The sequence below is a fragment of the Strigops habroptila genome, chromosome Z (genome assembly GCF_004027225.2).
Source record: "Strigops habroptila isolate Jane chromosome Z, bStrHab1.2.pri, whole genome shotgun sequence".
In the NCBI taxonomy this organism is placed as follows: Eukaryota; Metazoa; Chordata; class Aves; order Psittaciformes; family Psittacidae; genus Strigops; species Strigops habroptila.
In genome coordinates this window covers 79,158,850-79,182,644 of record NC_044302.2, presented here as the reverse complement: position 1 = coordinate 79,182,644, position 23,795 = coordinate 79,158,850, and the positions used below count along the sequence as shown (strand labels likewise).

General features: G+C 37.5%; 1 protein-coding gene across 10 annotated transcripts in view; it reads left to right on the top strand.

Moving 5' to 3' along the window:
• Nucleotides 1–23,795, top strand: part of ERBIN (erbb2 interacting protein) — a 117,568-nt gene that overhangs the window by 44,869 nt on the left and 48,904 nt on the right. For all 10 annotated transcript variants that reach the window (XM_030471074.1, XM_030471072.1, XM_030471077.1 and 7 more), the window contains 2 exons: nucleotides 8,080–8,277; nucleotides 12,552–12,669. In XM_030471074.1, the coding sequence (XP_030326934.1) occupies nucleotides 8,089–8,277; nucleotides 12,552–12,669 (307 nt within the window). In that variant the 5' untranslated portion in view covers nucleotides 8,080–8,088. The remainder of the gene's footprint in view (nucleotides 1–8,079; nucleotides 8,278–12,551; nucleotides 12,670–23,795) is intronic.

Here is a 23,795-nt window from a genome sequence, read left to right as displayed (position 1 = left end):
GAATTTCCCTATGAATTTCTGTGGAGGAGCCATTATTACCCCCCACCACACTCAAAAAAATCCCATACCCAACAACATATGATAGCAGCTTCCACCTGCTTTGATTTTATTAATACTGCTGCTCAGATTGTGGAAATGCTAGTAAGTATTGACACTTCAGTGACTGAAATTTTGAGACTTACTGAAAAATACCAGTTTAAAAGATACAAAAGCTTCTGCCTATTTTATCTGGCATTGCTACAAACAGCTTATACTGAAGATTACAGAAGCATTTGCACATGCTTGCATTTTCCTGCCTTTGTGTGCTTTGGCATTCTCCGCTGAGCTAAGAAACTGCTGTCGCTTTACTGCCTCAGCTGTGCTTACTGCTCGTAAGGTTTGTTGCTTCTTATGGCAAATGACTATCAATGCCTCTTCCCTTCACATACTCTATGCTGGTTCATCTCTTTTGGCTATATTGTTATAACTGGAGGAATTAAGACAGTATCTCTTCCTTTCTGCTTGAATAGATGTTGATGGTATATGATAAACAGCATTTACTCAAACAGTAGATCCAGACATAATCCCTCAAAGGACTAAAGTCGAAGCATAAGTGGTTTAATATGGTTTTATACCTCTTTCAGAGGCTTACCATCTCTTAGTCTGGTTGCTCTGAGTATTTAATTTTCATTGTTTTCTTGTATAGGAAGTCAGGAACTAGTCCTATTTGTTTCCATGGATCTTTTTCACAGCAACAATGAAAGAAAATTGAGTTATTTAATGTAGAAATTAGTGCATTCTGAAAGCAAAGCAGTTCTGAAATAGCTTGCTACAGCTAGCTGTGGGATGGATTTCACTTTAGTATCCTATTGGGATAAATATTTCATGTTCCTGGCTATGGAATAGCTTAAAAAAGACAAACACAAAACCCCAAACATGTTCCATAATGTAGAAGTATTCTTTAGCCATTTGAAAAGATCGTTGTTAAAATACTGAAATATCAATGTCATGGCTTTTAAAAAAAAACTCAGTTTTTTGAATATTCCATGAAGGTTTGAGGGACTCCTGCAGTTCCCTTCAAAAGCAGTTTGTCGTAGTAATTATCTATGAATTTTTATTAAGTGTTTTTGGGGGTTTTTTAGCATGGGAGGGGAGGAGAAATGAGTGAGATTCAAGCATAGTGGTTTTAAAAATTTATTCCTCTTAATGTTTTTTAATAACACTACAAATACATACCCAAAGAATATGCAATCAAGTCAAAAATCAGAAATGAAGCTCAGATCTAATGCTAATCTCAGCAGCATTGTTAATGGTATACAATTAGAGACTATTCTTCAGATGAAATATTACAGTAGCACTTATTTGGATAGATTGGCTGTCCAGATGGAAGTTAGTTTCAAGGGCTGCCTCTGAAAAAGAACAAATAGAAATGTGTGGGAACCAAGTTATAACTACCTTGGCTACAGTTATGTAGTGACAGAGTATGTGTGTGTTACTGTGTAGCTGTTATACAGTGTTAGTATGAAAAGTTAATACAGATATATATAAAAATGCCAAAATTACCGTTGTTTGGGTATATGAAAATTTAATTGTTTTTACAGTAAAAAATCCATAATATTTCTCATTCCCCCCCCCTTTTTTTTTTGCTAAAAACATTTCTGTAATGTGTGAGAACACTGTTTTTGAAACAAGAAAATGTTACTGATTCCATTACAACTAACTGAAGAGGTTTTATAAAATAGTTTGATGAAGAGCTTCAGATTTTAATTATATAAAGGATGTCTGAATATTTTAAAGCAAAACAAAATAGAAATAGTAAATTGAAATCTGGTTAGGATTTAATTCATAAGTACAAGAAACAGATAATTTAAGCAAATGTCTCCAGAATTTACACCTGGCATTTTGTCTTCTTGGAGTTACCCCAAGAGAAGCTTTGAGTTTTATTACTAGCTTTGAGTTCTGTATTTCAACAAGCTAGAAGAAGAATATTGCTGGTTTTGCTTATATCCTAGCAGCTGTTGAATCACTAAAAGCAAAACTGATTTCTACCATCTGTGACCCCTTTATTTTCTCAGAAACTGTAGCAAACATCCTTCATATGTTTGCACTTAACAATTGGTTATTATTTACTGTATTTACTAACATGGTGTTCCTCCTGTTACCATTCACCATTGTTCTTTCATGAGTGATGCCTTTTATTTCTTTTGCTCTGAATGCTGTATGTGAGCAAGTACAGTGTGTTTTTTGGTGTTCCTGCCTGTGTAGAGGGCTTGCAGCAATGGATGCAGTTGAGCATTGTTTTCATATCAGGAGCAGGGAGACTGAGACTATAGCTTAACATTAAAATGGTGAAATGGTTCCAAAATCTCTTTATTTCTTACCACTTGTTCTCTCTCCCAGAGTGCAGCACTGCGGTTCATTAGTTTGTACTGACCTGAGCGTCTGCTGGTCTCAATTCAGTGAAATGAATGGCATAACAAATCCAGTTTTGCAAAATACTTCCCCCCCCCCCCCCCCGAAAAGACATCAAGAAATAGCTTGGACGACAAAGGGTGAGGAGGTGAAAATACCTTAACTTGTCACTGTGGCCAAATGAGTCTTCAACATCTCAACCAGGGAATGTCACTTCACAAAGGGCATATCCCCATCGGGTGCAGCAAGCACCATACATGCTGTCTTTTCATGTTTCAGCTCCATACCAGTGGCTATCAGGTTTGAGCCATACTTTGCTCTCCTAAAGAGAATGAGAAAAAGGGTGGCAGAGAAACAAACTTCTACGTTAGGGTTTGCAAAGTGCTGTTTGCTGCCTGTTAAATTAAAACCTCACTGTTCCCATCCAAGAGGACTGGATTGATTTTAAAGGAAGCCTGAACCAACTCATAGCACCCCCCAGCTTCTTTAGGTGACTTGCTGATGAACAAGAGGTGCCATGTAATTTCTGAGATTAGAGAGTAGATGGTGTGTTCTTACTATACTGTAAGAGCAAAGGATGTTTCGTGTTCCTTAAAGTACTATGATGTTTAGAGTTTCCCCAGATTTATGCGGATTAGTGCTGTCATTAGATGAAGAGATGTATTTAAATTGTGCTGTGAGTTTTCACAATATAGCATCTTTCACCAACAAGCTAAATAGCCTGCTTCATGATATCTTCTGTGATCTTTAATATCTCTAAATATAGGCTGTTGTTTCTTTTTTTTAATAGATTGAATATGGTTCTTAATAAATGAAGGCTTTTTTTCCTAATTCTTTGTTTCAACAGGAGTATGTTGAATCTTCTGTCAGATGGCCAAATTGGCCACCTTGTATTTGTCAGGTTGCATGTTAGGTCACATGCTCTGCAACACAATCTTTCCCTTTCTTGTGTTTACATATCCTCAGCTCCCTAATTCTGAACTTACTTGTAGATAGTGGAGTGGGCTAAAGAGAACTTGACCAGATATTTTTGTGCCTAGTTGTTTGTGCTTTTCTGTATAAACATCTGATAGCTGGTTTCGTTTTCAGCTCTGCTGCTGATGTAACTGGAAAACACCCTTTTGAAAGGCTTGGGGGGTGGGGGAAGTGCTTTCACCAGCTTGGAGCATGAGCAATCACATCCTGTTAGCATCAGACAGGAAATTTAAAGGACTAATGGTACAGTGAAACACTTGCTTTTAGACCGAATTAACAGATAATAGGAACAAAATTAATGTGAACCTAAATTGTACTCTTAACAAGCCTGAGTTCAGAATTTTCAAAGACGTGATATTTGGGGGCTGTGTGTTTTGTTTTCTGGTCGTGTGGAGTTTTTTGTAGGTTTGGGTTGGTTGGTTTGTATTAAATGCTCAGCAAAATGTAGGTAGACGTGGGTGGACAAAAATGTCCCATATGTTTCTGGCAGATCTGCAGGCGCTGTTGGGCTGCCAGGTACTTGGATGACAGAGCGTGCATAGAATAATCAGAGTTCCATGAAAGAGTGATTCCACTGGATGATGATGTCTTTTTGGGATTAAATATTTAGTGTGTATCCAACCTTGCTGTTGATCTCACTTTCTTTCATTAGTATGGGCTTTCAAACTGATACTTTGCTTTTCTGCTTCCAGTGACTTTATTGTATTCAGTAAAAATGTTTCACTTTTTATAGATTGTATTGGGTGCAGGTGGCAAGGTTTTGGTAGTGGGGGGGCTGCAGGGGTGGCTTCTGTAAGAAGATGCTGGAAGCTGCCCCTGGAGCCAGTACCAGCTGACTCCAAGATAGACCTGCTCTGGCCAAATCTGAGTCAATTGGTGATATTGGTAGCACCTCTGTGGTAAAATATGTTAGAAAGCATAAAAACCTGCTGCAGAGCAGCATCCAGGAGAGAGGAGTGAGAATATGTGAGAACATCAACTCTGCAGACACCAAGCCTAGTGAAAAAGGAGGGGAGGAGGTACTCCAGGCACCAGAGCAGAGATTCCCCTGTAGGCTGTCCTGCAGGACAAGGGGTAATGGTTTTAACCTGAAAGAGGAGAGATTTAGATTAGGTCTTAGGAAGAAATTCTTTACTGTGAGGTTGGTGAGGCACTGGAACAGGTTGCCCAGAGAAGCTGTGGCTGCCCCATCCCTGCAGTGTTCAAGGCCTGCAGTGTTGGATGGGGCTTTGAGCAACCCAATCTAGTGGAAAGTGACCCTGCCTGTGGAAGGGGAGTTGGAACTAAAGATCTTAAGGTCTTTTCCAACTCAAAATATTCTGTGATTTCATGTTACTATGAAACATGAAGGGCTTTTTGCTTGCTAGACTCCCCTGATTTTTGGGAAGGAAGACAATGCTATGCTTTGTTTTTCTTTCTACCTTCTGTGTATTTACACAAACTATCCATGGAGAGGTTCTTACTTTGAGCAATAGAGGAAAAGTACATGTTCTGTGTGACATTTCAAGTTCCTGTCTTTGGTAATTGTAACAGTGGACTCTCTCTGTAGTACATCCTTTCCTCCATTATAGTTTTTCTGCTTGGGCAACTAATGACAAGATAGGTGAACAGAGAGACAGGGAGTGAGGGCTGTGTGTTTCTGACTGTCTCTCTCTCTAAATATATGTTGCAGAAGAGTGGTGGTGTGGAGTACTTCCTGCAACTCTCCTGCCGCACCCATTTCCTAGTATTAGCAGCCATCTCTGTTGCAGAACACCAGCACTAAACAGCTATTCATATATGTGTATAAGTAAAATTTGAACAAATGTAAGACAAGTTGAACTACATTACATTGCATAGTTTCCTACATGTACTTATATGCAGATCTCTTGATTAATTCTTGTCTTTTAAATGTTATAACTAAATGTACGCTCAAGTTGGTCAAATCAGTAGTTTGGGGGGAAAGTTGTTTATTTGGTACTTAAATATGAATTTGACTGTTTTGGTTTGAGAAGTGAGCTGTGAGTGTAGGTACTTCAACTGACATGATAATTGACTGGAGATATGACCCGACACTCTGATGTTGCATGGGCATTTATTTAGTAATCCATATTTTATAGAGTTGTGGATGCATCCACCCTCTCCCCTTCCCCCCGAAGCTCAAGATCTCTTTGACAAAATAAAGGAATAAGTTAGGAACATTAGGTATGTGTGTTTTGCGTTGTTAAGAATCAGAAACTTTTGCTTCAGAAACTTTTGAGACTTGAGCAAGTAAGACTTAGTGTGAAGAGAACGCCTACTGAAAAAGTGGGGACAAACAGTGTAATGTATGCTAGTTTTGAGGGATTTGAATGAAAGAGAGTATCTTATTTCATTATTTACATGAATCATGTAGTGAACTTTTTCATATTCTGGAAACCAAAACATAATTCTCAGAAGCTGAAATGGCTTGGTAAAGCAAGTTTATTGATGGCTGTAGCTAGTATGATATAGGTGTGTCTTCCACTGCCAGGCTTCTGGTAATCAACTCACATGTACAATCTCTGCTTTTCCAGTCCTGGTTGTTTCCAAGGTATATGTTCTTCTGTTTACACCCCTGTTTGAAGAGAAAGATACTGCTGTTGGTGCTTCTTTCTGGAGTGGTCAGAAAGACCTCCACAGATCTCTGAAGTAATACGAAATGAGACAATACTTTGTTAAATGCTTTTTTGTTTGTAAATGTTCCCCGTGGAATTCCTCTTGTGTCTTCACATGTGGCCTCTGAGGCTTGGAGAAGGCATGGGTAGCTCTGACCCAGAGAGCACATCAGCTTCCCTAAGCACCTTTGGCATCTGGCTGTGGGTGGCTGGAGGATGTGATGCTTGGAACCTGTTCCTGTAGAAGAAGCAGGAGGAGGTTACACTGTCTCTTTTGCTTACTTTCCCATTCTGTGGGAAACATCAGCATAGAATTTGTATTCTCTGAAGTCTGCATTGCAACACAGTTAAATATCTTTAATTTTAGATCACTTTTTATTTAAAGAACATGGTTGGAATTTTACAGGAAGTGTTAAGTGTTCTGATAGATAATCAACATTGTAACAAAATCTTAGCAACGTCTGAGCATCGTTAAAAATAAAGTCTTGACATCCCACTATCTTAATAAAGAGTTTCTTCCCTCTTTTTGATGGATGGATGTAGAATCTGACTGCACCCAGCCTGAGTGATAAGTGGCACTTCTCTTTAGAGAAAACACTGAAGTACAGCAGTCTGTTGAACTGTTGTCATATAAATTAAACATACTGTGAAGTAGTTGGCAAGCTAGCTGCTCCTAGAGGATAATCCAAGTGCATGACTTTTTTTCTTGTCTTAGTAAGAGGAGGGGTCTTGCAGTCTGTGACTTCATGTAGTGCAGCAGCCATGACATTTTGTTTTCTCCGTGTGTTACTAGCGTGCTGTCTGAAAGCTTAAGTGCAGTCTGCTAAATGTGTCTGACTTTTTTGGCAGTTGGAGAAGAAAGTTTCCTGTCACCAATCCAGAAGTTGAAATATAATTTCTGCAATTCCAAAAAGAAGAAATTTTTTAAAAAGCATAGTTTAATTTGCAGTGTTGGCGGTTTGATTGAGACAATAAATATTCAGTGCTGTTTTGGAAAAGTATGTATATTTAGACCAATTTCCTGAGGAAGTAAAGCTTACATGATCATGTTATCTGTCTGCACATGTTAGTCCTTCCTGAAAAATTGTTGAGTCTGTCATGTGAGTCTGTCATCTGTCATCAAGCAAAACTTGAGGTGAAAAAATCTTACAAATCTTAAAAATTTTTAAGAACTTTTTTTTCTGAATTTTGTGGAAATTTGTTGCTTATTAGAGGAAAGAGACCTAAAAGTGTGTTCTTGCTGAGGTGGAAAAAGGCAGAACAAACCTGGCGTATGCTATCAGTAATCAGGCAGTTAGCACCATTTAAGTTTGCCATATCCTGCTGGGTAGGAATATTGTAAAAGCCATGGATAGTAGAGGGGACTGTTGTAGCAATGAATGAGAATGAAGAAGGATACACCTCCATAGCAAGGTGAAATTTCCTCAGTTCCAGTGTGCATGCAAAATGTGTTGAAGTTTTCCAAACTGAATGGAGTTGCAAAAAGAAATAATTTCTTTATCTGTGCACCTGGTAATCTTTCATTTTAAACTGTAGATAGACCAGTTGGTAGAAACTGCACTGGTTCTTTTTGTTATATTCTGCCTTTAAATGAGGGATTTGAAATTAAGGTACATGAATTTAATCTTACCACCAAAAAAAAAAAAAAATTTAGCTTTCCTACAGCTACATTTAAATACTCTATAGAGAGTGGATTTTATTATATTAAGCAGTATCATCCCGGTAACCTTTGTGAAAGTAGGGCTAAACTATATTGTAAAAATACAATTGACACTTCAGAACTGCTGCTTCAAAATTCTCTGTAATGTAGGGCTCTGTTCACAGGTGACAAGTTACAGGCTAAATTTTGACTCTGCCTTCTGGTGTCTGTATGTACTTTAACCCCATTTAATGCCACGGCAGATCTGTTGTGTCTTAAAGAAAATAAATACTCTCTCTCCACACCCTCATGTATGCGTATACACACACACATATGCAGATATGTATACACTTCTTTCCTTTTTAAGTATTTAGCAGCCAGTGGAAGTTTGAGCAGCTGCCCATGAGAGTATTTCTGAAGTTGTCTTGGTTTTTAACCACACCAATTTCTGTTTCACAGTGCCTGAAAATGACAACAAAGCGGAATTTGTTTGTGCGGCTGGTGCCATGCCGCTGCCTGCGCGGAGAGGAGGAAACAGTCACTACGCTTGATTATTCTCACTGCAGCCTGGAACAGGTGCCTAAGGAGATTTTTACTTTTGAAAAGACCTTGGAAGAACTCTATTTAGATGCTAATCAGATTGAAGAGCTTCCAAAGGTATGTTGGGTGGTTTTCCTTTTAGTTACATTTGTTAACTCTGTAACTTCATTAGCATTGTAGAAGCTGATAGTGTCTAGCTTCCCTCTTTAGCTTTTAGGCTGCAATTTGCCGAATATTTTTAAGTAAACTTTGATCCCAGAAAAAGCAGCCCTAGTAGAAGGAATGTTTATATGTTCCAGCTTGACTAGTTTGCTGCATGAATTGGGATGAAACTGCTTAAGCAACTGACCTAGTCCAAGAGAGGTACATACCAGAAGCAGCTGGCTATTTTATTTCTGTGGCAGTGTCTGCCAAAACTGACTAACAGCATTCAACAAATTGCAACATTATTTTGAATCTCTGATAACACATGAACATCAGAAGTAGTAAGATTAATGTCTTGTTCAGATCTGTGCCCACAAAAGATAGCTAAAATCTGAAGTATGGGTTCACTTGAAGTCCTGCTTTCTTCTTTGGTACACGACTTAAGAAACTTTCCGAAGTATCCCAAATTACTTAAGTTAAAAAACTAGGGGAGATGGAATGCCACTTTGGTTATACTTTTATTATAGAAATCAATATTTGTTGTTTGTTCTAAAAGCTGAAGACAAGTTGCATAGTCTAATATACTAGAGAAAAGAATGAAAATCTTTGCTAGTGAGACTTTTGAGAAGCACAAAGTGATCACTGTAATAGACTAATTTCTGTTAGGAGGTCCTGTCTTGGTGGAATTAAAAACTTAGCAGTAAGATGAAAGACTTACTATTTAAAATTTTGTCAGAATTGTGTGCAAATCTTCACTGTCAGATAGGACAACCATAGAGTGATGTGTTAGATTTTTGGTAAATTTGCTATAACTACTTCAGGTTTTGCTGGTTTAGATTTTTTTTAAAGATAAATGAAACTAATAATGAAATAAAGAAATTTCAGGATAGTAACTTGAAAGTTATCAGAAGCCCTGGATTCCAGTAAAGCTGACTTAAACCACCTGAGTGCTTTTGAAAATCCAATCTAAAATGCTCCTGAGAAGCCACCAGAAAAAACCCTGTATTTGTATGCTGAATACAGCTAATAACATAAAGCTAAAACTAGCCAAAGTCTGTTATAGTTTAGAACTTCCACTGTTTTATTCTAGTCTTTTCCCAAGCAGATATTTCTTTAGCATTATTAATTTTAGGTTTTAGTAACTTGCATTTTAAGACTTTGTATCAGCCTTTGAGGATTTTTCAGATTTCAGAACTTAATTCCTGTTTCTTATTCTTTATTTGAGAAGAACAAAATTGAGTGCTTAAAAAAACAGAATAAAATACCTTTCGGGGGGGGGGGGGGGAATCTGAATTCCTCTTGCATTAAATTATTAAGAACTAAGCAAATACCTTCCAAACTCATAATTCTCCAAAAAAATTCCTTCACGTAATCTTAAGAGGAAGAAAGATATACTGTAGTGATCAAATGGATGCACATTGACATTTTAAACTAAACCCATTTGTCTGCTTTGCCTTCTTTTTTTGTTAATTGCCATTCGATTTCATTAGTCAGTTTCTATATGAAGGTGAATTTTGATACATGAGTAAACTGAGAGGTGGGCAGTCTACTGCTTGCCTTGGTCTAATCTGTTTAAATTACCCACGTGATTAGAAAGTCAGCTGGAACATGTTTTGTTCCTTTTTGCTTTTCTTTGCAGGGACTTGTAGTAGGCTAGCTTGCTTCATGTTAATGTGTTTGTACATTATAGTAACTCATCCTTATAAGTTTATTTTTGAGAAAGTAGCACTTTGTTTCCAGCTTTAAGTAATTTTTGTCATTTTCTACTACCCTTTAGGTTTTCAAAATAAAAAGACCCCACATCTAAATTCAAATTCTCTGAAGAAAGCAAGCAGAGAGATTAGGGAGTAGTGAATACATAGTAGAAGTGCTTTATTTAATCATTTGACATAAATTGTGATCTCAAAACTATCCCTTGAAGATCTGTAAGGGAAGGCCTGCAATGTTTGAAATGATCCTAGTTGATTTGGAGGCAGAGTTTCAAGCTGGGTATGCCTTTTCTCTAACCCAAGCTTTTATTCAGTCTTTTAACTCTGAAAAGACTTCTAATTAAGTCATCTCAGACGAAGGGTGTGGTACTTATTATGCTGTCTCCAGCTTTCTGAAGCCTGGTTAAGACATTCCCACTCTTCCCCTTTCCTCTTTGCCCCTGGTGGTGTGTTCTTATCCCTGTTGTGCAATCTGCTGCCCTTTGTATACCACAGCACAACTAGTTTGGGGCTGTCTTGTCAACGTGATCACTGAAATGGTCTGTCAGTGTGTGGGTTTGTTTTGGTTTGTTTGTTTGTTTTGGGTTTTTTTTGTTTGTTTTTTTGTTTTGGTGTTGTTTTGCTGTTTTGGGGGTTTTTTTAATTTCCTCCAATCTTTTCAGGACTCCAGGATACTTAAAAAATCAGTTCTTACAGTGTAGTCCTTAATTCAGTTGGCTGGCATGAACAAACTGTGGTGGAGAGAAAGGTAGTGGTAGAGAAGGAATTTGCTTTACATGAAGCACTGGTGTGTAGTCTCAGTTTCAAAAGTGACAAGACATTTGAAATGCTTTAATCTTGTGTGTTAAAGCATGTCTGAAAAAGTACCCTATTTATCCCAAGTGCCATGGTGTGCATTTGAGCTGAAAAGCTCAAACTGTTTTAGTTTTCCCCTTTCACTTTGCTGTTTGGAAGAAACTGGAATTGTGCGGTAAAACAGTCTTTAATTATATGACTTCTGGTGCTTACTAACAGTAATGATGATCTACTTAATCACTGAAAATATAAACATTAAAAAAGAACAACAATGAGAAAAGGAACAAATATAAAGTCAGCACCATATAAAACTCCCCTCTCCCATTTTCCTTTAGGGATCTTGCAATTCCTTGTACTGCATTTGCTTCCACCTGACTAACTGGGGAAATTTCTAATGATTCCAACAGTCCAGCTTATTGTTTTCAGGGATAAGTTTTAAGTATATATTCTTGCTTGAACTACTGAAATAAAGGAGTGGCTCCAAAACACATGACCTCATCAAAGTTCTCCTACTAATAGAATACCCTAAGTAACTTGTAACTCTTCAAAGCCTTAATGATATCAACTAGTTCTAACAGAGGCACATTTCTGATGAATTGGAAACATTAGTAGGCAAGTTAAAGCTCATACCTTGAACTGTCCAATTGCTAATTTGCGTCTGCTTTTGTTCTGGGGTGGGGTATGCAAATGTTACGCGAATGGGGCTCGTTAGACAGTCTGTGGTTGAAATAATGGCCTTGTAATTGAGAGAGACCCAAGAAATTTTGCTTGAAGTAAGCCCATTGTTATGATGTTGATTGGGATAAATTTTTTCAGTCATAGAACACTTAATCTTTTCTCAGAATTCCAGAAGAAAAGAACACTAAGTCCAGGTACTCATGTGTTACCCAAAATTGTCAGGAAAGCAATATTCAACATCAGTTGTTTAGATGAACCTTTTCAGCCACTTTCTTGGAGGTATTTTGTACTATCTATAAGTTTCCTATATATTTTGGATATGTAAAAAAAGTTTTTTCTTCCATTACACTAATATTACTTGCCCTATTTTGTCAATTTGTAAAGCTTTTGAGTAAAAATCTCAAGGTACCTTGCATATATTAATAGATATTTTTGATAAAAATGATAAGCTCTTCTGTATATCTGCATTATACAGTTTTCTATATCCTTAAATTAAACTTTCACTAGTTTTCATCCTAATTTGCTAGATTTTTGTGTACTTGAGCTGGGAAGCATGGAAGGGGAAAAAGATCTTGTAAGATAAAACAGAATAAAATTGTAACTTTTAGAGAAGAGTAGGAACAAGATTTGACTCAAATCCTCTGTTCAGAACTATTTGACTTTTTAAAAAAAGTGGGGGGTTTTTTGGGTTTGTTTTTTTTTTTCTAAGCAAACTGTAAATTCCTCTGGGGTATGACATGGAATGCCTATTATGGAAAACATTTTGCAATGTTTGCGGGACTGTGTAACTACAGGTCACAGTTTCTGTGATACTCGAAGGAATTTGTAGGAAGAGTTAAGCATAGCTGCTGGCTTGTCGTGACTGCCATTTTTTTGCTTTCCAAAGCATTGTAAATGTAATCAATTTTGAATAAAACCAGTTAAATAAAGTTTTTGTAGTCAAAACCTCTAAATAATCTGGCCTTCAAGCTGTGAGGTCAGAAGTTTAAAGGGATTAAAACTAAAAGCTGTATAGAGGAAACTAAGAGAAAATCACATTAACTTTTTTTTTCTTTGTTTCAATAGCAACTTTTTAACTGTCAGTCTCTGTACAAGCTGAGTTTGCCAGACAATGACCTAACCACATTGCCAGCATCCATTGCAAATCTCATTAATCTCAGGGAACTGGATGTCAGCAAGAATGGTAAGTCACTTCACTTTTTATATTGGGGTAACTAAAAGGCAAATCGCCACTGACTGTACAAAGATGCTAGTGAAAATGTATTTTTTAGAAGCTGTACAACTAGTAAATTTTAAACTACTACTGTAAATAGCTTCTTAACAGAAAAGATGTTCTTTTATGGTCTGGTTGTGATTTTTAATTGTATCTCTCAAATTGATTGGTTTGTGCTTTGAGATTCATTACTGAAAACTGATATTATAAAGCTTTTTATATTCTCTCAATATGCATATACTCATATTTATTAGATTTAGTGGCTTTCCTCATGTTTCACTATACTGAAGAGAGTTTGCACAAGAATTCGTAAAATTTTGCTGGATTCTGTTGTTATACTGTTTCATGTGAAAAATGTTTTCAGTTTATTTTAATGAGCTGTCTGGAATGAGCAGCCAGTAAGGACTTGGCTTCTTTGCTATCCTGCTCTGGGGACGGTAACCTCTGCTGTGTAGGGAGAAGTGTCTATGGAGAGTGACTGGTTCACTTGTCTGACTTGTTAAAAATCTATCATTCTTGTCAGTCAGCCTTTTATAATTTATGAAACATTGTCAGCCAAGTATTGTATACATGGGGTTTTATTAATGATACTGCTTTGGCAAGCTGGCAGATTGAAACAGTGAGGAAATTGAAATAACTTATGTTGTCATCAGACTTAGTTGTGTGGCTTATTTGAGAGAACAGAAAAAGTTCAATCATGCTAATTGATGAGGATATAATAGTTTTGTCTTACTAATTCAAAGTGAAGTAAGAGGACCTCCCCTTGAAATCATATTTGAAAATAAGAATTACATAAATATGCCAAAGATTTTATTATATTAAATTCATTGCTTTATTTGAACAGCTAGCTAATTATGACTCCAGAAAGTTAAGTGAGCTCTGCTTTATTAAGAAAGTATTCCAGTTGTTGCAGTGTTGGCATTCTCCTTGATTGTCCGTTGTAGCCCTGTCTCTACTTAAACTGTTACTTTATTATTTCTGCCTAATGAACACAGCATTTAGTGTGATAAATTGACCTGATTGTCACTGCTGCGTTCCTGGTAGAAGTGGATTAATAGTCTTTCTCAAAGAACGCTGGCCTTAAAACTTTCATAGTGACACACAACAGAAAAATAATCATCTTTTGTCCTAGACTGAACTGTTGAAAGGATTAACTGTTTCTTACGCAAGTTCTCAATGCAGAAAACTTAAAAGCAGCGAAAGGGCGTTGGAGTTCTAGTGCTGGCAAATTTCACAGCTCGTGTACCAAAATAGGCATCTGGTCACTTACCAGCCAGAGAGTTCCTTGTCCATCCAAAAAAGTATAACCTTTAGTTAAGCCTTCAGAGAGCTGTTGAAAGAGAACTTGTTCCTCTGAGGCATATAGAGAATTTAAGGAGGCAATAGCTGAACTATATGCTATACTAATCCCAGTAAATTGTGCAGCTCTGTTTTTTAGGGTTTGTTTTGTTCTTAACACCTTTCAGAGAAATGCCAGGACACAAACTTACTTACGTGAACTATTCTTATCTGCCTGTTCTCAGTCTTATCACATTTTGAATAGCTTCTCTGCCTAGTATTGCACATCAAAAATAGGCCTGAGTTCACATGCTTCTTTACGTGGGACATGTTGTCTACCACTATTGCTGAAAGCTCTGTAAAACTCAAAAACCCCAAATCAGGGTCCCCGTTTGTTCCTGTTGGGTGACCTAAGAAATACTGCTATTTATTCTGTAATAAATTTGGTATTATTTGGGACTTCAGTTTGTTGGCTGAAGTGCCTTTCTGTTTCTCTATCTACTGTTGCAATCACAGAACATTTTTCTCTTGACAACTGCAAGCCTATTCTCTTCTCTTGAGTCTGCTTTCCTCTTGGAAAGAATTTACTCAGTTTTCCACTGCCCATGATTGTTCTGATGTGTGCCTGTAATAGAGCCAGATAGGAGGGGTTTACTAGTTTTCCAAGACTAGCAAAACTGATAAAAATACCTGATTCTTCCTTTGTCTTTGTTAAATATTGAAAGAATACAGGGTGGAAGCAGTGGGCTTTGTGGGAAACACAGGGATTGCTTTCTCTGTTATTAAATAAATAAAAAAAATACTGGAGATTAATCATCAGTTCTGGTGCATGATGATCAGATATGCCAAATTCTGAAATAGTCGAGTATGTTCTTCAGATTCCTGTAGTTGTGATAGTTTCTGTGGTTTTCTTGTAGTATTGATATACTGTGCTTTCTTCTGATGGGGATGGAGCTAAATCATGGAGTGCAGATGCCTTTAGATCGAATATGCATTTAGTTTTGAATGTCATATTTTAGAAGGGTAGTTACTTAGACTTCAGTTTTCAACTACAAGTGTACATAAAATGTGATAGGATTTTCATGTAAGATAGTTGAGCTGTTTGTGGCATAAGCATAATCAAATGTATCGACCAAAGATAAGTATTTAATTTTCTGAAGAGCTGATACACAAATGAAGAATGAAGCTTCAGGTTTAAAGCGTGTTCACATTTCCTCATGAATTGTGGAGTCTGGCTCACAGATGGGGACCTCTTGCATAAAGAAGCATACAGCTTTCCAACAGAACTACATACATATATATATGTGTGTGTATAATATTTGACATTTAAATGAAAGATCAAAATTGCAGAAATTCTTCAAGATAGCAGATTCATTACATAAAAGGTATTAGTTCAAGAAAGCAATCTTTATGCTAATAGGTCTTGCCTTTTTTATTTCAGATTTATATGTCTTAATTTCATATATGCAATATATAAAATTGCGTAACAGAGACATGGCAGATGTGCAAATATGGATACTTAAGAATATTTAATAATATTGAATCAGAACAAGGATTCACCTAGTTTAGTGTCCCATCTCTTAACAATGACCGAAAGCAGAAGCCTAGGGAAGATTTAATAAAGTACAGAAAGCCAGGAGACGTGTTTTTCCCTGTATGCTCCCAATGTCCAGCACCTTATTCAAGAAGGTCCCAGTGACACCACCTTATTCAAGAAGGCCTGTTATTCTGGCCTTCTTGAGCCAGACAGGCTGGGAGTTTTAATTTGTAGTCTCCATTTGACTCCTCTGTCATGTATCTAGTCTTTGCATGAAGTGATGTACTTTTCAAGGCATGTGCTGGGTTATGCAGTATAAGCCTCTAATGGCTGTGTCTTCTGGAGCACACAGAAGACTTTGTACAAGCATTTGGTTTGGAATATATTATTCATGGCTGCTGAAGAGGTCATGGCATAGATGTAGCCTAAAATATCGAACTGCTGCTGTATGTGCAGGAAGCATGAAATGGAGTTAATTTAACTCTGCCTTTAGTCTTGGCAATGGGCAATAAATCCTGTATTTATTTTTTTGGTTTTGGTAGTGAGTATATCAGTTCATGGCACTTTAAGCTGATTCCCAAGGCTGTTATAAACCCTCAATATCGGAGGTATTCCATTGCTTCTTTTCAGGTGTGCTTCAGCTTTGAAGCTTATAGCTGAAGCCTGATTCTATCCTAGTCACAAAGATACTTGGACATATGTTACAATAAATAAATAAATTGCATTCCTGTGCCAGAAATTACATCCTGTGAGAGATTGAATTCTTAAGTTCTCTATTATTCAGGCCTTTGAAGGAGTAAATAGCAAGATTAGAAAATAACTAGCAAGACCAAAAGGAACATGGTGTTTTGGAAATCAGGGTATCTTCAATAGTCTCTTAGATATCAAGGAGTGGTTCTCTTTCACTGTGATGTTGCAGAGAATTTAAACATGTCAGTTTGTCGGTCTGTATTGCAGGGAATCTTCAGGGAAACAAACTAAACCTAAGAAAAGAAAATCCACACACACACACTCCACACCCCCTGCCTCCAGGCATATCTGCCTATAAAATTATTTTAAGTAATTTTAAATAATTTTGTTAGCAGATGCAAATTTAGATCAAATATGTTTTCTTCATGTTTTGATATCATCTGCTGATTTGGCAAACTAGCTGTAGTATGCTGTGTGCCAGCAGTTGGGGAATTGGAGAACAAGAATTTAGGAGAGTATCTAGTCTTATGTTGCCCATCTGGTGTACTTTAGAAATATGTTTTTTCAAGAAATTGTGAATTATTCATAGTTAATAGAGGGAGACAGATCCAAGTTTTATTTTCTGCGGGGAGAAGTAAGAGAGGAAGATCCTGAATACAAAAATAACTTGCCGTATATTTGCTATTTCTCTGCTTATACTGGAGAGGGATGTAGGGGTGGGAGGAACAGATGGGAGCAGGGGATTGTATTATCCATGATAGTGAAGTAAAAAAAAAAAAAGACCGACTCCTGCATCTGTAGCTTTACTATAATGTATCATCATATAGAAGTCATAAATTTATCCTAAATATAGGCTGCTATTCTATGTGAAGTTCTCTATTCAAGTATTCGTAGTATTTTTTCTTAAATATGTTGTCTATCTTATTAAAAATACTGAATAGGATCTGTCTCAGCGGAATCAAATGGTCTCTGTGTACAAGAGAAGATGCGAACAGAATTCAATTTCAATGCAGTTAAGGTCTTGAATGTGTAATTTGAGTGTTCATATCTGAAATTCTTAAATAAGTTCAATACAAATATCTTCCTGGACTCAAATTTTTATACCACAGAAAAGGCATTATAGGAGTAATTATGTGGGGTTTAGATGTGGGTTTGCATGTAAATGCAGAATGTACTTTTAATTTTTTAAAGGCATGTGCTTTGCGTGACAGTCATTGTGTATCAACCAAAAGTGACTGGACAGGTAACACTGAATTTGCAGCCCAGTGCGGTAGGGGATGTGGGGCGGGGGGGGAAGCAAAGCATCATTGCATGATTATGTTACACTTTAGTTTCAGGTTACTCTGCTGCTTATACGTACTCCAGCAGAGTTACATACTCCAGCCATGAATTAGCCATAGTTGAAAACCACCTGAACATTGGAAATTCTCCAAGATAGCATTATGAACAAAACTGCTGCCCACAACCTTCCTAGTGTTTCACATTTGGCAATTTTACCCTGCCCTGTTTATGTAAATTAGTGCCGGGCATGTCTTCAAGAAGCAGCATTACTGGATATCCTGTCTTTTTTTTTTCGTTTGTTTCCAGGGAAAAAGCATTTAGGAACCCGTCTTGCTACCCATGCTCCTTGTCCCTCTACATTGTGTAAGGAATGTAATTAGAGCAGGCTTAGAGGTACCTTGTTCTAAAGATTGGAAGGTCTTATGAATGGTTTGGGGATGAATGCTTGGAAGACTCTTGTGGGCTTCCAAAAGTATCCTGGCTGTGCCAGTACATGTGTTTAAAAGGAATAAAAACCAAAACCCACAACCCTCCCCCTAAACTGTCATCTTGTTTTCTCTGCCTGCATCAGCTCTGATTATTTAGCAGTGCAAGTTACTGTTTTTGGTGAAAGTGTTGTGGAGGCATTATCCATTTAAACAGATCAGGAGGCTAACATACAGTATAAAATAGGATTCATTACAGCTTGAACCTCACAGAATTGGAATGAGTTTTTAGCTTTCAGATTAAAAACTTAAAATTTTGAATTTCAGAAGTGATCCCAAACCAAAACATTTAGAAATACTAAACTTGCTTCAGACATGTAATGGGGTCAAAACTATAAAAAAGCAGTTTATATGTTAGTACTGCTGCTTTTTCCACATGTGGATGTTTACGCAAAAGAGCCTTTTGTCTTAATTGTGAATAAATATTTTACTGTATATAGAGGTATGTCATTAAGTACTCACCTTGTTAACAAAATAAGCATCAAATATACTGTCAATATGGTATTTTATTGTAAATCCAATTACATTATTACAGTTTTCACAACAACTAAGATTACATTTTTCTTTGAAACTCTAGAAGGGCTTCAAAATCTCCCTATGGAAGTGTTTCCTGGGGTTTTGTGGGTTTTTTGGTTGGTTATTGATTTTTTGGGGGGTTTTATGTGTTTTTTGTTGGTTTTGGTTTTTTTTTTGGGGGGGGTGTTCAGGTTTTTTTTTGTGGTGGTGTTTATGTGTTTGGATTTTTTGTTTGTTGTTTCGGTTTTGGTTTTTTTGGCTTGGGTTTTTTTTTTTTGTTTTTTTTTTTTTTTTTTTTTTTAAATGAAAACACTGTTTAACTTGTTCTGGTCAGATTTGTAGCTTGACTGACATTTGGGCATTAATCATTACGTAGACTTGCAAATGTTATCTGCTTTCCCTTCCAAAACCCTTCCAAACAGTCCTCCATTTTTCATTGTATAAACTTAAGAAAGGAGCCCCCGGAGTAGTCATCATAGCTTACAATCCTGCAAGTGACCCTCATTAAAAGAAAGATAAATGAGAAAGGGAAGCTCAAAACTTTGAAGAGCATGTAGAATTGGAGAAAAGGACTTTGTAAAGTGGAGATGGAGAAGTGAATCTTCTTACAAAGCTGTAAGTAGGTACTTGTCAAGCAAAGTCACTTCAAGGAAAAAAATCAAGAAATCCAGGGGAGGTTGTTTTTAGAATTTGATAAAAGCAAAAGTTTTTCTAGGAAAGGAACTTTTGTGCATAAACAGAGAGGAGAGAGTAGAGAATGAAAAGTTATAATGAATTTTAAAATTGGTGTTTTATTAAATCGGTAACAAGTTTAGTGATGATAGGTTAAATATATGACTTTTATTTTTTCAGTTTTACTTCTTGAGAAAGGTAGGTTTAGCTTCCACAGGTCTCTAACCAAGCCTTTGGTAAGAGATAGACAGAAAGCCAGGCTTCTGTAATGCTCATATACAAGGAAAACCAAGTTGCAAGGAATTTTACAACTCTGACACTCTGAAAGTTCAAGGGGAGCAACTGGCGTATAGCAGGTTTCAAATAGCATTGGGATATCTGTTTGCAGAACAGAGTTTATATGCAATAGTTAATCCTTTCTTTTGAAATGATAGATTTTTTTCTAGGCTAGGCTTTCACTAAATAAGCCAGAGGCTCCTAAGCTGCTTGGCAACGACTAGAGTACTGAATACCATGTTGTGCACGTGGAGGTCAACCTTGTGCCAAGCTGCAACTCCAGCTCTGAGCAGGAAGGTGTTACTGCTGCCTTACAGCTTAGTCAGGCACCTCAAGGAAAGTTGAGATCCTGGTTGATCTGAAACCAGCTACGACAAGGGACCCTTTAAGAATTTTGGAAAGAGGAATGAACAGTCAGAAGGAAGGATGGATGGGTCAGCACTGTACAGTGTATTGATTGGGTTCTAACACACTGCTTACTTTGAATAATGAAGAGGGCTGCTCTTAATTCAGAAGGTATGCATAAATTCCAGATTGAAGCAAATTATATAAATGTATAAGAATACAGACTGCGACTGATACTTTAGTTTAAGCTTTCAGTTTAAAAATTTGGATTTTGCAAACAGATTTTACGTAATCTTTCAGAGTGTTGTGGCCTGTATTCTTGAATTCTGAAAATATTTTGATTGCCATGTTGGCAATGGTGTTGGTTGGAAGGACAGTTGTAGAAGAGGCCTGAACAAACAAAAGCTGCTTTTTTTATGGTTGAGCTGCTTTCAGGCAGGTCCTAATAGCTGCTTGCCCAGAAGTTGAGATCAGAATGAATAGATTAGCTGAGGGAAGGATATATATAATTAAGGTTGCTTTCATACTCATGCAAACCAAGCCTATATGTTTGCCTCTGTATTCTCTATATTTGTAATGATGCGGAGTGGGACTGGTACACAGTGGGCTGTAGTTTCATTTATTTTACAGCAAGTGGGCTTTTTGGTGTGTCTGTTGTTTGGTGAGAACTTCTTTCTTCTGTCACATTCTCCACAAACTGAGAGATCTAGCTGTAAACTCTCATTTGGCAACATCACCCATACGGCTTCCATAGGTCTTGTATTTGCTAGTGATTTTCTTTCTCTGTGCTTTTTAGGAATTAAACCTTAACTTTTTTTTACTTTTTTTTCTTTTTTTTCTTTTTTTTCTTTTGCAAGCTTCTTTAAAACATTCTGTGATTCTGTGTGAGAAGAGATGGAACTTCATTATGATCAGCAGAGCAAATCCCAATATGCAGTAGGGCTGAAACAGCAGCGTATAGGGGTGTCAGCTCTGGAGGTCCATTGCGGTGAAGGATTCTGCCAGCAGTTGGTGTAACTTGCACAGTTTTCTGTAAATCCAGAATTGGCAGTATTTCTGAATTTAAAAATCTTATCTGATGGAGGGAAAATGTCATCCTGCTCTGCAAGTTATGCTGACCTGGGTAATAGGAAAAGGTTGTGCTATGCAGGGGAGTAGAGGAGTGTAACTCCAGATGGTGAGTGGGACCTCAATTATGCTTGCAATTGCCTTAATCCAGTCTAAACAGAGAGGCATTTGTGGACATTTGCTCTGATGAGCTGTGCCAAAACAGTCATTGCTCTCCAGGGAGTTAGAGATCAGGAGAAATTCCATATTTCAGCCATGTTATGTGATCCCGAACTGAGGTTGATTACCTTCAGATCTGTGGCCATTGACCTGAAATCCCTATATGACCTTTTCTATATGACCTTTTTCTTACGCCATTTGGGCATGTCCACAGCTGGTCTGGGGTCATGATTAAACACCACTTTCTTGGTTAGGCTCTTTAGCTGATGAGTTTTTGCCAAGTAGCGTTCTGAATGATGAATGCCTTCTGCTTTTGGCTTACTCCAGCAAGAATTTTAGGTTCTTCTTCCTTACCTCACTGCTAAATTTCTGTTAACAATATTACAGTTCCATCTCTTCTCCCTCCCTCTCCCTCCCCCCTTTTTTTTTTCCTTTTAAGTGCTGTTTTTGGTAGAAACCAGCCAGTGAGTTTAAAAATGCCTGAAATTTGGGAAAACAGGGAGGAAGGAACAGGCAAGTAAATACTAAAAGCTGTTCCATAAAGCATGCTTTGGTGGGAAACTGTACTACAGTTTCTCTCAATTCAGTTTGAGTCTGGTAGTTATAATTAAAGATTGCCAGCAAATTGTATTTTCTTCTCTGCTCTGCAAGTGGTCATAGCCCACAAGTGGGATGGTCTGGTGGTTTGGTTGTTTTGTTGGGTTTTGGGGTGGTTTTTTTTTTGGAAAACGGTAAGCGTGATCTGTAAATCAGTTACAGCACTGAAGTCAGTTGGGGGTGATGGCTGTTATCATGCAGAGTAAGAAACAGCAGGATGAGGAACCATCCGTATGAGGCTTTTCAAGGAAAGTGGATAAGGCTACAACAGACTAGATAACTCCCAAGTAGTCTGTGGCACTGCCTTCTATAGTCTTTGAGTATCAGTACATAAAGAAAGAAAAACGAGATTTAGAAAGTAATGTGGATCTCAATTTGCAGTGCTCCTTTGATCAGATGCTCATGGACGGTGGGGGTGGCTATCAAATTGATTAATTAGCACAGTGTTAGAAAAAGAGTGCAGAAAGATGTGGTCACAGAAACCCTTGAGATATGCTGAGCTTCCTTAATGGGCAAGAAGATTCAGGACACTAAGGATAGTTGGAAAGCAGAGAAACAAGGAACAGATTCTGTTATAAAGTGCTCTTTAGAACCATTTGTTTCAGATCTTTTTCAAGTGTCTCTCAGCCTTCTTACATACTCTTCCTTCATACTTGCTTTTAAAATTTGATTTCTTAGTGGGAGAACTGAAAGAATAGTAATCCAACAGTAACTGCATATTTCTAGCATGCAGTAGGAAAAGGACTGAGGGAAAGTGGGTGTCTGAGGCTGTTGTATAGTCAGGTAATAAATGCAGCTTCCTATCACATGGTAGAGAGGAGCAGTCCCCTATTATTTTTTTTTTCCCTATCTTCTCAATATGTACTACAAACATTAGGTTTATTTCATGCTGTCATTCTCAATTTACTGCTCTTTCAAATGACGGCTGACATTTATCCATACTTAAGTATTGAGTGAGATTTGTAAAGATGGTGTGTACCGTAACAATCCTGGCTCTAAGCAGCAGCAAAATTAAATTCAGAGGCTCTTTCATTGTTAGCTTTGTCATAGCAGTTGAATTTCTGTTGTTAATTTGTTGTTAAAACTGTTGCTGCCTCTTGCCCAAGGCATAGTCAAACAGGAGACTACGGTAGAGTCCTCCGATTATGTACAAAAGCATACTGATTTAACATGTCTGTATTTGGATAGCTAATATTTTATTTGGCTGTTCTTTTGGGAGTAAGTTTACATTGACATTTTCCTCTCTAGCAGATGTGCTCTGTGTTTTGTTTTCTAGGTAGTTATGACAGATTTTAGTCTTCTGTGCTTCAATGAATTCTTGACACAGGCAGTGGAAACTAATATTAAGAACATGAGGTTTAACATATAATCATAAAATGGGTTGGAAGGGACCTTAAAAATCATCTAGTTCCGCCCTCCTGCCATGGGGGCAACCACTAGACCAGGTTCCTCCAAGCCCCATCCAGCCTGGCCTTTGACACTTCCAGGGATGGGGCAGCCACAACTTCTCTGGACAACACATTCCCATGTGTCTCACCATGTGTCTCACCATGCAATCTTTCATCCAAGGACCAAGCTGGGGCCAGTAGTGTGACCTTAAAAACTTAAAAACTAAGCTTAGAGAATCTCTCGGTGTGATTCAAATGGTGAAACTTATTGCAAAGGTTGAGTCTGAAACACAACTTTGCCTCCAATATTTAAATTTATTGGAAATGCTTGTCTAAATACAAAGATTATATGTCAGCAATTGGTAATGTACATTTCTAGTCTTTCTATGGTAGTTTTGTAATCTTTCTTTAAACCTGTCTTTGAACTTGAAAATATCACTGCTGCTTTCCAGAAATGAAGCTTCATTACATCAAAGTATTATGATGTAGTGAGTTAAATCAGTATTCCTTGTTGTCATTTTCTGCTTCAACTCCACTTACAGCCCCAGTAAACCTCACATGGCTGAAGCTATATACATCATAGAATCATAGAATAGTTAGGGTTGGAAAGGACCTTAGGATCATCTAGTTCCAACCCCCCTGCCGTGGGCAGGGACACCTTGCACTAAATCATGTCAGCCAAGGATCTGTCCAACCTGGCTTTGAGCAGCCGTGCGGAGAAGGACTTGGGAGTGTTGGTTGATGAGAAGCTCAGCATGAGCCGGCAGTGTGCGCTTGCAGCCCAGAAAGCCAACTGTATCCTGG